Source organism: Heteronotia binoei, chromosome 20 (assembly GCF_032191835.1).
Source record: "Heteronotia binoei isolate CCM8104 ecotype False Entrance Well chromosome 20, APGP_CSIRO_Hbin_v1, whole genome shotgun sequence".
NCBI classification, from domain to species: domain Eukaryota; kingdom Metazoa; phylum Chordata; class Lepidosauria; order Squamata; family Gekkonidae; genus Heteronotia; species Heteronotia binoei.
Window position 1 is genome coordinate 1243799 of NC_083242.1, and position 14574 is coordinate 1258372.

The following is a 14574-nucleotide window of genomic DNA, read 5'->3' on the forward strand; positions in this document are numbered from 1 at the left end:
TCTTCCCACAGGGCAGCTGACAACCTTTCAACATACCATAGAGACATATACACTAATATAAATAAATGCAGCGAACAGAACAATAAATCCAAGTACAGCATCGGCTTAACAGCAAATTACTTCGCTCCCCAGTTTGTGACACCAGCCAAAGGCCACACAAAACAAAGCAGCTTTCAACGCCCTACAGAATTCTGGGGGATCCAGCCAGGCACCAACGACCCTGGGAGCTGATCTTGGACACCTATCCAGTAGAGCAGAGGTGTCCAACTCATTTGGCTGAGACTCCTTCCAGGAGGGGGAGGAGTCTCAGCCAATAGAAGGAAGAGAGGCTTGGCTCAGTAGCTCTGTTGTGCGATTGAGAGAGCCTTGCAAAGCAAGCTGTTATGTGGAAGGACGCAAGAGAGAGGGAGAAGGAAGCAGATGACTGCCAGTTGCTTGGGTGGCTGATAGGAGCCCTCCGGGGGCCTGATTCAGCCCCTGGGGCTGCATGTTTGACATCCTTGCAGTAGAGGGTCAGGAGGGTAATGCCCCCCCCCCCGGGGTCCTGGGCATGCCCCCAGCTCTGAGAGGAGCACCACATCTCCTAGGGGGAAAGACCAGAGATGCATTGAGGGCTGACTCTAACTCTGCCTGTTAAGTCATTTGCTTGTTACGCTTGCAGGATAGGGCAGGATATCAATCCAAAAATTAAATTAAATTAAGAGATGACCTTCCCTACGAATAGGTCAGAGCTGAGTCTCTGGGGGAGGGGAGGCCTGCGGCTGCTCCAGAAGGTGCCTGGAGGCACAAGAGGAGGACAGGAGGCTGCAGCGTGCCCTTTGGTAACCAAAGAACAGGCCACCTTCCCCACTAAGGTAATTTAAGCCCGCTAATCAGATGCCTTTTGTCCTTCGGCATCTTCCAAAGGGCAGTCCCTGGCAGAGAATCAGCCCAGGGAGAGACAAAAGGAGGCCTCATGGCAGAAGAGACAAGCAACGCTGGGAAGCAAAAGGCTGTCCCCCTCACGCAAGCTGAGAAGCCAGGGCCACAGCTGAAATTCGCACCCAGGACTTGGGCATTTTGGTCCATTGCAAGAACCAGCGCAGTGTCCTGGTTAAAGTGGCGGGCTAGGATGGCAGAGGTCTGGGTTCAGAGTTCCACTTAGTTTCCCTCTCTTGAATCTACCTCATAGGGTTGTTGTGGAAATACAGTGGAGGAGGCATGCCGGGCCATCCTTCCCCTGCTGCTTCAGAAGGAGCTTCTGCAGGTTGCTGTTCCAGCATCCCTGATCTCGGGGGGGGGGGGGGGGCGGGGGGAGGAATTGAATTCAAGCATTTGCCACACACACACCCAGGCAGGTCCCAGGCAAGGTTTCCTCTAAATTGCAGAGTCTTATGAGCAAAAATTCTACTTTGTGAGCCACTGGCATTAAAGCTGTGAGCTCCTGCACCAATCAGCTTGCTCTGGGGCCATCCTTCCTGAGCTAGGACACAAATGTGTGAGCTGGAGGCTAAAAATCTGTGAGCTAGCTCACGCTCACTCAGCTTAGAGGGAACGCTGGTCGCAGGGTGTCAAGGTACGATCCCCAGCCCTTCTTAACCTTGACACTGAGAATTCTCTTAATATACCTTTAGCCCTTTGGGGTGCCATGCAAGAATGACCTGTGCTTTTGGGGAGCGGGTTCCAAACCTGCTTCTCCTCACAGCTGGCAAGATCCCCCCTCCCTTGCCAAATCAGTACTAAAATAAAGCCCCCCCCCCAGGCAACAAGGAGGAGGAGGAAAAGGGAGGGCATTTGTTGGATGTCAAAGGAGAGTTCCTCCCAGGAGCTGCAGAAATGGCAAAGTCCCATCATCTCCCAAGAGGCCGATGTCCCTCAGCCCTCTTCAAAGGGCCATCAGTTTATTTGCAATCAGTTCTGACTTGAAATAGCTGATCAGATTTTGGCTCTGATGCAGAGGGGGAAGCAGACAAAGCCCTCGGATCAAAGAGCTCCAATCTGACATTAACCCTTCACTACACCGCAAAAAAGAGCCTTGTGGTTTGCTTAAATCTTTCAGATCCTAGAGACAAGCCCCTTTGAGAGAGAGGGGGAAAGGAGGAGGAGGAGGAGGAAGCTCATGTCAGAGGCGGAAACTTCTTCCTTCATCCCCGAGTTCTGCCATTGCTCCCCCCAAACCTCCCCCCCCCCCACATCCATTCTGGCTCAATGCAAGAAATGCTTTGCGATGAACAAAGCTGAATGCAGCTCAGAGCACCCTTCTGTGCGTTCCAAGCTCCTCCTGCATCTTGTGATACAACATTTCCTGCAATAATCCTGAAAGGTGTTTCTGGAAGGATTTTCCCCCATTAAAAGTCAAGGTCGTCCCCTGTGCAAGCACCAGTCGCTTCCGACTCTGGGGTGACGTTGCTTTCATGACGTTTTCACAACAGACTTTTGACGGGATGGTTTGCCATTGCCTTCCCCAGTCACCTGCACTTTACTCCCAGCAAGCTGGGGACTCATTTGACCGACCTCGGAAGGATGGAAGGCTGAGTCAACCTCGAGCCGGCTACCTGAACCCAGCTTCCGGCAGGATCGAACTCAGGTCGTGAGCAGAGTTTAGGACTGCAGTACTGCAGCTTTACCACTCTGCGCCACATGCAAATATCCAGAGTGGAACCTGCCTCCTCACCCTTTTCCCTACAAGACCCAGTTCTGGGTGCCGGTTCCCAGCTACTGACGGAAGGGTTTCAACCGGAAACTCCTTGGTATTCCTGTGCCCTCCCACGCACCTGGTTTTTCTCTCCCCTGCAGCAAGTTCAAGGCACAGGGGCAATACGAAACATAAAGAATTCCCAAACTGAGTTAACCAGACAGATAGTTGGCCCCAGCGCCTATTACCACCTCCAAAATGTCTTGAATTGTATTACAGTGTGATTTTAGCTGCTCTTTTTTCTTAGTCTCACGGCAAGGCAGTTCTAGAGTCCACTTCGTTCAGGACCATGACAATTAAATTGAGTTTTCGAGTGATTTAGATAGATGGTGTCGACCCGACCTACATCTCACTGGGGATTTAGGCAGATCATGAGAGGAAGAGATGAGCCAGAGTTCGACTCTCATGGCCCTTTCTGACATGCCCAGGGTATGTCTTTGGGGTCAGGAAGGAATTTTCCTCCAGGCCAGGCATCCTGGAGGGACATTGGGGAAGTTGCGGGGGGAGATAGCGGTGAATTTCCTGCATTGTGCAGGGGTCAGACTAGACAACCCTTGGGAGTCCCTTCCGCCTCTATGTTGCTATCTTGTCTCTTGATGCATGGGCATGTTAACAGTGCCTGCCAAGAGAATGACCTTGGAGCAAAGGCTCTTGGGAGCAGCTGGTTGTAGCTGGGTGCCACCACGGCTCTGGCATCGTCCCAATTGCCCCTCCCCCTTCAGCGGGTGTGGATGGGGAAGAAGCTCCCGGGAAGCCCATTAGCGACCCAAAGGGTCCAAGCCAGCCCTCCCCCCTGGAACCAACCCCTTCCTGCTTGCATTCCGAGTCCATTTCTGTTGACCCGCACACCCAGGAAGGCCAGGAGGCAGCGAGGGGAGCGTTTCAGCTAGGACTAAAACCAAGTCTCTGCAAATTCGCCTGTAACAAGAACTGCCCCGAGGGAAGAGATTTCATCTCTGCTGGAGCCCGGGAGCATCTTAGTTCTAAAAGGAGCAGCCTCGCCTGGCTCGCTCCGTCGCTCCCTCCAAAGTGGGCCCTGGGGACAGAATGCTGCCGGGTGGGATTGGGCGGAAGGGGGGGGGGGTCGTTTTGTTTTGTTTCCCACCAGCCGCCGGAGCTGAAGCAGCAAGCGAAGGATGAACAGCGCAAGAAAACCAAACGCCTCGTCTTGGGCCCTGACGGGAGCATCGGATCCGGGGCTTCCCAGCAGTTCCTGGCCTTTCCCAACCCGGCACCTAAACCTACAACTCCCAGCACCGCGGCTCCGGAGACCTTGTTGGAGACATCGCTGCAAACGAGCGATCCGATCTTTGCGCGTAATTGCGCGTAATGCCCCCCCCCCCTGCACTCCAGCTTGTCACCCCCGGCACTGGCTTCTGGTTCCTGCCCCGGGGGCTCCCTGAAGGGCTGCTGGGGCCAGAAAGGCTTCGGTGGAGCCGGGAGGGCTCTGCGTGGGGGGGGGGGCACCAACCCAGGCCCTCGAGTCAGGAGTCGCTGGGCCAGCAGCCCGCGTGTGGATGAAGTCTCCATTTCTAAGGACAGCTGGAGAGGGGCGGGGAGGGGAGGGGAGGGGCTGGTGGAGTCCTGCGGTTCTTGTGAAACGAACCTAGGGAATAAAAGGGCACCCAGTTTAAGCGCATACTGACGGAGGGGGGTCTTATTTCCGAGGTTTCTATGCGCACGCGAGATGCGCACAGACAGGACAGGGAAATCGGTCCGAGAGTTTTTCGGCTGTCTGGTCCCTGTTTTTCTGCAAGGGCAACTCGGCGGGGGGGGGGGGGGACTCAGGTGGGGTGGGATGGGATGGGGGAGGGGCGAAGCTGCTGCAGAAGGCCCCCCCCCCCAGAATGCTGGCTCTAGCCCAGCGCAGGTCCCCCTCCACCGGCTCTTCTGCCTGCCCTCCAGTCCCAGCCAGTGTTCCCGCTAAGCTGCAGCGTCTTGTGAGCAAAGATTCTGCTTTGCGAGCTGCTGGCATTGAAGTGGGGAGCTGCTGCATCAACCGGCGTGCCCTGGGCTCATCCTTCCTGAGCGAAGACAAGCATGTGTGAGCTGGAGGCTCAGAATCTGTGAGGTGGCTCACGCTCACTCAGCTGAGAGAGATCCCTGCTCCCAGCCGCTGACTGTCGGAGAGACCCCCCCCTCCGGAGGGGTTTCCGGGCAAGAGACCAACAGATGAGGCTAGCCCAGGGCCCCCCTCTGCGTCGGGAGCTCCCAGGGCTTCCTGGGGAGGGGAGTTTCCTCCCTCAAGGACTGACCAGGGCCGGCCCTGCTGAGCTGGCGAGGCGCTCCAGTCAGCTGGGGCGAGCCCGGGCCGCCCAGGTCAGTGCTGGGGGGGGGGCAGCGTTTCCCCCCCTCCCTCCGGCTGGCAGGGGCGCCCCTGGGCCCAGCCCTCACTCCCTCTCTCCCGGGCACCTGGCAACCCTACTCCGGAGCGAGTCCCTGACCGCCGGGGGGGGGCTCTCTTTCTCCTCTGCCCCCCGGGGGTCGCTCCGGCCAGCCGAGGAGGGCACGGGCGGGGGAGGGCTGGAGCCCCGGATCGAGGGTGCTCTCTAGTCTCTTGGGGGGGGGGGGGTGTCGGTGCAGAAGAAGAAGGGGAGGCTTGGAAAGAGGCTGCGGCTGCACAGGAGGAACTCCGGGGCGAAGTTCTCGCCTTCCTCCTCCTCCTGAGGAAGGGAAGGGCGCTTCTCGCAGCCGGACGCCCCCCCCCCCCTGCCCCGGCCAGCGCTGCCTGCTGGGAGGGGCGTGGGGTGCTGGGGGGAGCACGGAGGGTTGCAAGGGCCAGTCTCCGAAAAAGCTGGCGGGGGGGAGCCCTCTGGCATTTGCAAGTGGCCCTGGGGGGCTGCCCCCTTCCTCCCCCCCGCCCCGCCCCCCAGCAGGAGCGCCCAGCCGGCCTGTGGCCCCGCCAAGCCCCGCAGCCCGCACGGCGCTCCAGCCTCGCCTCGCCTCGCTTACCCCAGGCAGCTCATCTTCCCCCGCGCGCCGCCGCCGCCGCTGCCGGACCGGCCACTGCCAACCGGGAGGGCGAGCGGGCGGGGAGGAGCCAGCCGGGAGGGAGGGAAGGAGGGGAGAGCCGGCGCCCACGACGCCTCCCCCCAGCCAGCCAGAGAGGCGGAGGTGTCCCCGCAGCCCTTCCCCCCTGGCCTACCACACAGGGCTGGCGTTCCGCAGGGGGAGGGCGAGGGAAGGGGCAGGGCAGGCAGCCCCAGGCCTCTCCCACCCCTGCAGCCAGACAGGCAGCCAGGGGCTGGGGCCATCGATCTGGCAGCAGGGAGTTCCCCAACAGGTGACCTTAGCAGAGCAGCAACACTCCCAGACAGAGTCAGCCCTTCCACCCATCCATCCACCCCCCACCCACCCACCCACCCATCCATCCATCCATCCATCCATCCATCCATCCATCCATCCATCCACTCATCCATCCATCCACCCACTCATCCATCCATCCATCCATCCATCCACTCATCCATCCATCCATCCACTCATCCATCCACCCACTCATCCATCCACCCACTCATCCATCCATCCATCCATCCATCCATCCATCCATCCATCCATCCATCCATCATGTCAGGCCTCAAGGCTTGCTCAGACTGGTAGCTGCTCTCCCAGGTCTGGGTCAGAGAGAGAGGTCTTCCCCATCACCTCCTGCCTGCTCCTTTTTACTGCAGGTGCTGCTGAGGATTGAACTGGGGGACCTTTTGCTCTCCAGGATCTTCTGAGGCTGAAAAAGGTCTTTCCCACTGCCTCCTGCCTGGTCCTTTTTAACTGGAGATGCCAAGGATTGAACCTGGGACCTTCTGCTCTCCAAGGTCTCAGGGAGAAAGGTCTTTCCCATTGCCTACTGCCTGGTCCCTTTCAACTAGAGGTATTGAACCCAGGACATCTCCCCTTTCCTTTCTCATTGTCTGCTAGAGAAAAAAATATAATAGTACTATATAAAACCTGCATCTTTCTCCCTACAGGATACAGAGAAATGAAGGGGATCCATGCGGTCTCCTTTTCATATTTTGTGCATTAATTTGGGACTCTCGGGAATCACTACATTGTGGCCCTGTTAAGTAACCACTTACCCACCTACTTGCCAGAAACCCTTTTCCCTCTTACTCAGAGATAAATAATGATCCAAAAATTACATGGAGTGTGGTCAAACTGGTTCTAAATAGGACATCTAGAAATTTCCTGTTGCTCAAGTTCATGTATCTGTGAGCTTCTAGGATTGAAAAGGAAAGGAGAAACAAAGTAGGTGAAAAAAGAAAGTTAAACTCTTCTGTGTTTTTTACAAAAAAACAGGGATCACGTATCTGCCCTCATTTCACCACTGTTTCCCATTTTCAGGGTCGGGACCCAGTACCGGGCCATGGAAGCCTCACTACCAGGTCACAAGAAAAGCCAAAGCTAGCCCCGCCCCCAGCAACGCATGACCTCTGCTCTGCTTCCTTCCCCTGTCTCTCTGTTGTGCAAAGAAAAGCTAGCCTTGAAGATTGACACAGGCTGCAAAGCCTGAGCTCCATTTGGCTTCCTTCCTTCCCCCATCTCTGTGTTGTGCAGAGAAAAGCTAGCCTTGAAGACTGACACAGGCTGCAAAGCCTGAGCTCCATTTGGCTTCCTTCCTTCCCCCATCTCTGTGTTGTGCAGAGAAAAGCTAGCCTTGAAGACTGACACAGGCTGCAAAGCCTGAGCTCTGTTTGGCTTCCTTCCGCCAACTCTGTGCAGAGAGGAGCTGGCTGCCTCTCCTTCCTTCTCCCCCTCTCCCAGTGTATGAGAGAAAAGCTGGCATCCACTAGCACTTTAGATCCATGAAGTGTTCATCAAGGTGTGAGCTTTCATGTGCCTTGCAATATATTCTTTTGGGGAGATTTCCCGGGAGCCCTGGGCGGCAAAGAAGGGGTGTGTGTTTTTTTCAGCTGGGAGGGGCGGGGAGTGGGCATGCCAGTAGCTATTTTTTTTTTTACCAAACAACCCCTGGGCAGAATTGTTATTGGCTGGAGTAATCTGATGGTGAGTAAGGCTTTTCCCCCCTTTGTCTCCCCTTCTTTCTTTTTCCATCTGCAGGGATGCTCTGTCTGTATTCTTGGTGCTGGGGATGGAGGGAAGGCTTCTAGTGCCCTGGCCCCACTGGTGAACATTCTGGTGCTTTTGGGGCATTGTATGAGAGAATTTTGGACTGGATGGTCCACTGGTCTGATCCAGCATAGCTTCTCTTATGGTCTTTCTTTTCTTTTCTTTTCTTTTCCTTTCCTTTCCTTCTTTCCCTTTCTTTCTTTCCTTCCATTTCTACGGGATGAAACTTTTCTGTTCATCATACTGTTGTTGCAGACATAGGAGCTCTGCCAATGAAAAATTGGCACCCCCCAGTTGTAGCCAGCTGGCCTTTCTATGAGATTTCTGTGTGGGTGAGTGAGAGGTGTGGGGCAGAAAGTGCAGTAATATATAGCAGTAATTGGAGATTACTGCTATATATCTCAACAGCACTAGAAGTGATGGTACTATGAACTTGGCACCATTTTACTGGTCCTGCTTTTAGCAGCTGTCTGACACCAAAATTAAATTCCTCCTGTAGATATTAAAAAGGATAAAAGAAGTTCACTGGCTAAATATCTGCACAACAGGTTGCTTTTAAAGGCATGGGAAACACAGCCAGTAAAAAGCTGCAAGCCCTTCTTGGGATAACTGCAGAAAAGCTTGTATGAACTTTATATGACTTGAAATTAATTCATTAATTGCAGTACAATTCTCTGCTACCTTTCACAGCAATTTCCCAGTTTTTCAGTCAAGGAAAAGTATGAAAAATAGCTGTCAAAAGATTTTCTTGAAACCAAGCAAGCTTGGTTGTAGCTTGAGGAAGGATTCCAGTAGTAGCAGCTGAAGGAAGGGCCTACTAAATGTGTCAGCATATTTTGAGGTAGAGCAGCTGCCAGGGCCCGGTGTGGGTGGTACACAGCACTGGCATTCCTGATGGCAATGGCGACAGCACTTCCAACTGCATACACTGACCAGTGCTGTTGAGGAAGGGGTGTGCAGGTGGTGCAGGCAATTGAACATGGGCATTAGCAGTGCTTGAAAGCTGGAGAACACACACAAACAGATAGATGCATGCAGGTGTGAGGGCAGAAAGAGAGGACCCTGGGAATGTATGAAAAAGTTGAAGACCATCCACTTTCCACCCCCATTTTGGCTCAGCATGAGTTTCAGAGAGATTTTTCTGAAAACGAAGTTATTTCAGAAGAAGAGGCAGGTTTGGGGAAGTGCCCTGGAAGTGACATCACAGGAAAAGGTGGCATTTTGGTTTTGGTGGAGTTTTGGTTCAGTGTGCCCTGGAAAGTGACATCACTTGGCCCTTGACCTGGAAGTGAAACCACAGGAAATGACATAATTCCTGCCTCCCAGCGCCACCCCCAAAGTCTCCTGGCTCCACCCCCGAATTTTAGTGGGCCATGAAGGAGAAGTGTAAAAATAACCGGGCCACGGGAAAGAAAAGTTTGGGAAACCTTGATCTAGTTTGTCCACAAGTGACGCAGGGCAAAGGCCCCCAAGGAATGGCCTCCATGTCTTGCACGGCTCCCGAAGACACTCCTCACGAGGAGACCCTCCTCACAGAATGCCCCCCCCCCTCTGCTATCACTACTAGTATCCCAGCACTGCAGCCTCTGCTTGAGGAAACCAGGTCACCTTGCATTGTGGATGGGCCTCCTCAAGCTTCAATCAATGAAGGTGACTTAGAACAAAGAAGCCTGCCAGTTTTTGAAGTACGTCACTATCCTTTTTTAACAAGCTCTTTTTGTGCCCCCCCCACCCTCCAGTGTCCTAGCAGAATATGGAACTTGGATAAGGAAATACAGAGGGTCAGAGGGGGGCCCAGAACTCAGCGCTCGTGTGCCAGAAACTCGGGTCTCTTGACTTTGATAATGTCGACAGGTTGGAAAAACTAAAAGACAGGACTGGATGACACCGTGCCTAGAACTGAACAAGGCCAAAGGGCAGGATGAATTATTCAAGAGGGCTTTTTCTATGCAAGCAGTTCTGTTGCACTGTACAAAATGATTCCCAAAGTTACTTGGATAAACGTAGGAACAGAGCTGGAAGGGACACCCAAGGGTCATTTTGCCTGCACAATGCAGGAAATTCACAGATCCTATTAGGTAATTTTTGCATTGTTTGATGTGTTGTGTTACTATTTAGGCCAGGGGTGGCCAAACTTGCTTAACGTAAAAGCTGCATAGAATAAATGTTTGAGAGTCACAAAACAAGGAAGGAAGGGAAGGGAGGGAGGGAGGGAGGAAAACAGATGGGGGAGGGAGAGGTGGAAAGAAAGCAACTTTACCTTTACATGCCTTCTCCAAGCCAACCTTCAAGTAGTGGCAGAGGCTTCAAGAGCTGCACAATGTGTGTGAAAGAGCCACATCTGGCTCCAGAGCCACTGTTTGGCAACCCCCTGATTTAGGCGTGGCTTCAGTTCTGTTTTTTAGACTCCTGGTTGGCTCCACAACCTTAATTCTGCCTGTGCTCTTGATGGAGTGTCCCCTCTGTCTCATTTGCCTGAAGGCCCAGTGAGAAGCAGGGCGGCGGGGGGGGGGGGGGCAGGATCTACCATAATACAAATAAATAAATATAAGAGGATGAGGCCAAGGAGGGAAGAAGAAGTCTTGTCACTGGAGCAAATAAAAGCTTGCTGAGAGCTGAGGAGAGACCTGTCCTGAACGCACAGGGAGCTGTCCAGCATTGCAGCACTGGCTCCAGAGAGCGGAGAGCCAGACTTCTCTAGCTCTTAAGAAGCCCAGAAGCCTCACCCGCAGTGGACCAACACAGAGGGTGGCCACAATATTCCAGCTCCTCTCTGTGAGCTGACTGTCCCAGGCTTGGAGCAGGGGTGGCCAAACTGTGGTTCGGGAGCTACAAGTGGCTCTGTCACACGTATTGGAGCCCCCAGTACCCCATTGGCTGGCAGCTTGGAGGCTAGATGGCCACCTGACAGCAATGAAGATCCTGTGAATGTAGGGGGAGGTGCTTGTGAGTTTCCTGCATTGTGCAGGGGGTTGGACTAGATGACCCTGGAGGTCCCTTCCAACTCTATGATTCTATGAGTTAGAGCGGTTCCTCAGTGGAACAGGCTTCCTCCTTGGGAGGGGGTGGGCTCTCCTTCCTTGGAGGTTTTTCAACAGAGGCTAGATAGCCATCTGACAGCAATGAGGATCCTGTGAATTTAGGGGGAGGTGTTTGTGACTTTCCTGCATTGTGCAGGGGGTTGGACTAGATGACCCTGGAGGTCCCTTCCAACTCTAGAATTCCTTCCTTCCTTCCTTCCTTCCTTCCTTCCTTCCTTCCTTCCTTCCTTCCTTCCTTCCTTCCTTCTCTCAAACGTCTAATGTTCACGTCTTGCAGCTCTTCAACATCTGACATGGATTCTATGTGGCTCTTATGTGAAGTAAGTTTGGCCCCCCCTGGTTTAGAGCCATCAGACCTGCCCTTCCAGGTATCTTCTACTTAGCCAGGTGTGCACTGCGTGTCCTTTTCAGCCTAGACCTTCTGCCTTGTCTGCTCGTGATGTCGAGGGGCAGGCCTTGGGGTTCTGGGTTCAGGTCTGCTTGCCTCGCAAGGTATTGCATATCCCCCCAAATCTGAAAACACACTTTTATTCAGTTGTTGCAATATGCAAAGTTTGAATGTCTGCTGCTGTTAGAAGAATCCAGGAACTGAATAAGGCAAGCAGAACATCACAGTTCAAGCGTCTCTTGGAGCTGGGGTGGGAGAGACTCCAGAGAGCTTCCAAGTCAGAGACGCTGAACTCCAAGGACTGTCACTCCGGCTTGAATCAAGCACAGACCCTCTCACAGTGACAAAACAGGAGCCAGGGAGAGACCCAGGAGGGCATTTCAAGAGGCTTGGGAACTTCTCATGGTCCTCGGGTCACAACTGGCCATAGCAAAGGAACAGACTCTTGGGCGGCCCTCTCCCTTCGCCTGGCCCTGTGTGAGGTTGTTATGGAAACCACAATCTCTCCGCCGTGGCACAGATTAGAAGCAGAAATTGGGAAAGCAGAGCCAGATGGAGGCCTGATTGCCTAATGACCAGGGTCTTGGGTGGGCCATAATCCCCTGCGCGAGCCTCACGTGCAGGCCGGGCTCTGCAGCCCAGCAATTCCCCTCTCTAAGGATTCAGAGGGATGGGCTCCCCGGCATTGAAACTGCACCACCGGGCCAAGGTCAGTTCACGGAGACAACCTGCAGTTCGGTCCGGGTGACCATCATGTAGAGTTTCTGTTACATAAAAGGTGGAAGGATTCATTTCCTGATGCCTCAGTGGTGCGAGATCCGTTTATTTGTTTCTCTCCCCCTTCTCTTGGAAGGAGTCTGGGGGCAGCAAGAGCTCATGGAGGGTTCCCTGGGCATCTATTGACCAGCCCCCTTCCCATTTCCTAGCGGTGTTGCTCATTCTCAGCCTTCCTCCTCCCCCAGAGAAGATGGGGTGCCGTGTGTGGCATTCTCTGGGAAGCCCCAAAGATGCCTGCAGTGGGGGGAGGGGGGCTGTTTCAGAGTTCAATGCTTCTCTGCATTCCAGCTCCTCCCCCTCTCTCCTCCTCCCCCCCAGCTCCCTCCCTGCAAAGGGATTAGTGTCTGTGAGGGTTTACGGCCATCTGGGGGGGAGGGGGTGTTTACCATTTTTTCCAACCAGCCCCAACCCCCCACCCCAGACCAGCTCACAATCCCAAGCAGCACAAGTGCAGGAGAGACAGAAGGCGAAGGGGGCAAAACAAACCCCCCGCCAGCCCTCCGATGTGTGTCGCGTGCAAATACCTGATGTTGTCCAGAAGGAGGTGCTGAGACTCCTTAGTGAGAACCGTGGCCAGGGCATAAGCCAGGTAATCCACCTTCCTCTCTGCAGCATACTGTTTGAGGATGGTGAACATCTTCTCTTTGACTTCCGGCTGGTCCCCGAGGATCTCTTGCACCTGCACGGGGGAGAGCAGGGTGAGGGACGAAGGAGCTGGTCTGGGTGATACCAGGAATGCCCTCGTGTGGCCTGAAAACCCATGAATGAACCAATGGAAAACGTCACTGAAATGTCATGTTTTCTGCCCAGCTCTCAGCCTCCGTACAATCCCAGAAATGCAAACCCACCTTTCGAAAGGAAGTTTCAAAGCGCAGCAAATTTATCAGTTGAAACCTTTGAGCCCCCTCTCCGCCTCCATTTTAAACTCTTTTCACACAAACAGGTTTGAAGTTGCCTTATACTGAATCAGGGTTATTCAAGCAATAAATGTGATCAGAAAGTTTCTCCATTAAGAAAAAGTCCCAGATGGAGCCATCTTAAAGGTGCCACTCGACTCAAACTTTGCCCTGCAGTTTCTGACCCACCTGGCTACCCACCCAAATGTAGAGTGCAATCAGCTTAATTAGAGCATTAGGATAAAAGGACATGGGTCTCCATCTCTACTCTGCTGTGACTCTCAAAAATTTACATCCTGAAAGAATTATGGTGCTCTTGGACCAAATTCTAGCAGTTCTCCTGCAGATCAAAAATTGCTCCCCTCTGAAACATTAACACGGTCACTGTCTGTGCATGCTGCGCTGGAGAAGTGTCGGGTTTGAACACTCTCCAAAGACTAAACTTTGCTGCTTGCGAGCCACCCTTCGACCCAGCCTCCGGAAATGCCCGGGACTTCTCCTATTTATGTCCAGGACAGCTTCTTGAGCGTTCGCCTTTCTCACCTCCAGGAGAGGGAATGGAAACGTGAAGCGCAACATGCCAAAGAAGCCACACAACTTTGCCTGAGGAGGAACACAGGAGTTGCAGGCCCCCTCCTCCCTGGGTGCCCGTCCCACTTTTGCACTCTCCAAAGCCAATTATCACCGGCATTTGCAACCTAGATCCTGAAGCTGCAAGGTCTACACATCAGTCACATGATCACGCCTGTCACTCTCAGGAGACACCAGACATTTGAAGGTGACTTCATCTGGAGCAGTGCAGGGCTGGTCTCCCCCTCCCCCAAGCTGTCTCGCGTGATAGAAGGAAAGAACAACAGTAGGTCTCTTTGGATGCAGCAGTAGAGACAGAGGGGGAGAGAGAGAGAGGTGATTGTTGAATCCTCCTTGGCAATAGTCCACTTTTATTCATTTTTTAAAGTTTCACACCTGCATGGTGTTGGACTGGATGGGCCACTGGCCTGATCCAACAGGGCTTCTCTTATGTTCTTATGTGACACAGAGTGTTGGACTGGATGGGCCACTGGCCTGATCCAACAGGGCTTCTCTTATGTTCTTATGTGACACAGAGTGTTGGACTGGATGGGCCACTGGCCTGATCCAACAGGGCTTCTCTTATGTTCTTATGTGACACAGAGTGTTGGACTGGAGGGGCCATTGGCCTGATCCAACAGGGCTTCTCTTATGTTCTTATGTGACACAGAGTGATGGACTGGAGGGGCCACTGGCCTGATCCAACAGGGCTTCTCTTATGTTCTTATGTGACACAGAGTGATGGACTGGAGGGGCCACTGGCCTGATCCAACATGGCTTCTCTTATGTTCTTATGTGACACAGAGTGTTGGACTGGAGGGGCCATTGGCCTGATCCAACATGGCTTCTCTTATGTTCTTATGTGACACAGAGTGTTGGACTGGAGGGGCCACTGGCCTGATCCAACAGGGCTTCTCTTCTGTTCTTATGTGACACAGAGTGTTGGACTGGAGGGGCCACTGGCCTGATCCAACAGGGCTTCTCTTCTGTTCTTATGTGACACAGAGTGTTGGACAGGAGGGGCCACTGGCCTGATCCAACATGGCTTCTCTTCTGTTCTTATGTGACACAGAGTGATGGACTGGAGGGGCCACTGGCCTGATCCAACAGGGCTTCTCTTCTGTTCTTATGTGACACAGAGTGTTGGACTGGAGGGGCCACTGGCCT

General features: G+C 53.6%; 1 protein-coding gene across 1 annotated transcript in view; it reads right to left on the minus strand.

Moving 5' to 3' along the window:
• The window catches only part of LOC132588516 (delphilin-like), a 72197-nt gene that overhangs the window by 47135 nt on the left and 10488 nt on the right, over positions 1–14574 (minus strand). Inside the window, 1 exon segment of the mRNA XM_060260923.1 lies at positions 12466–12620. Within this exon segment, the coding sequence (XP_060116906.1) occupies positions 12466–12620 (155 nt within the window).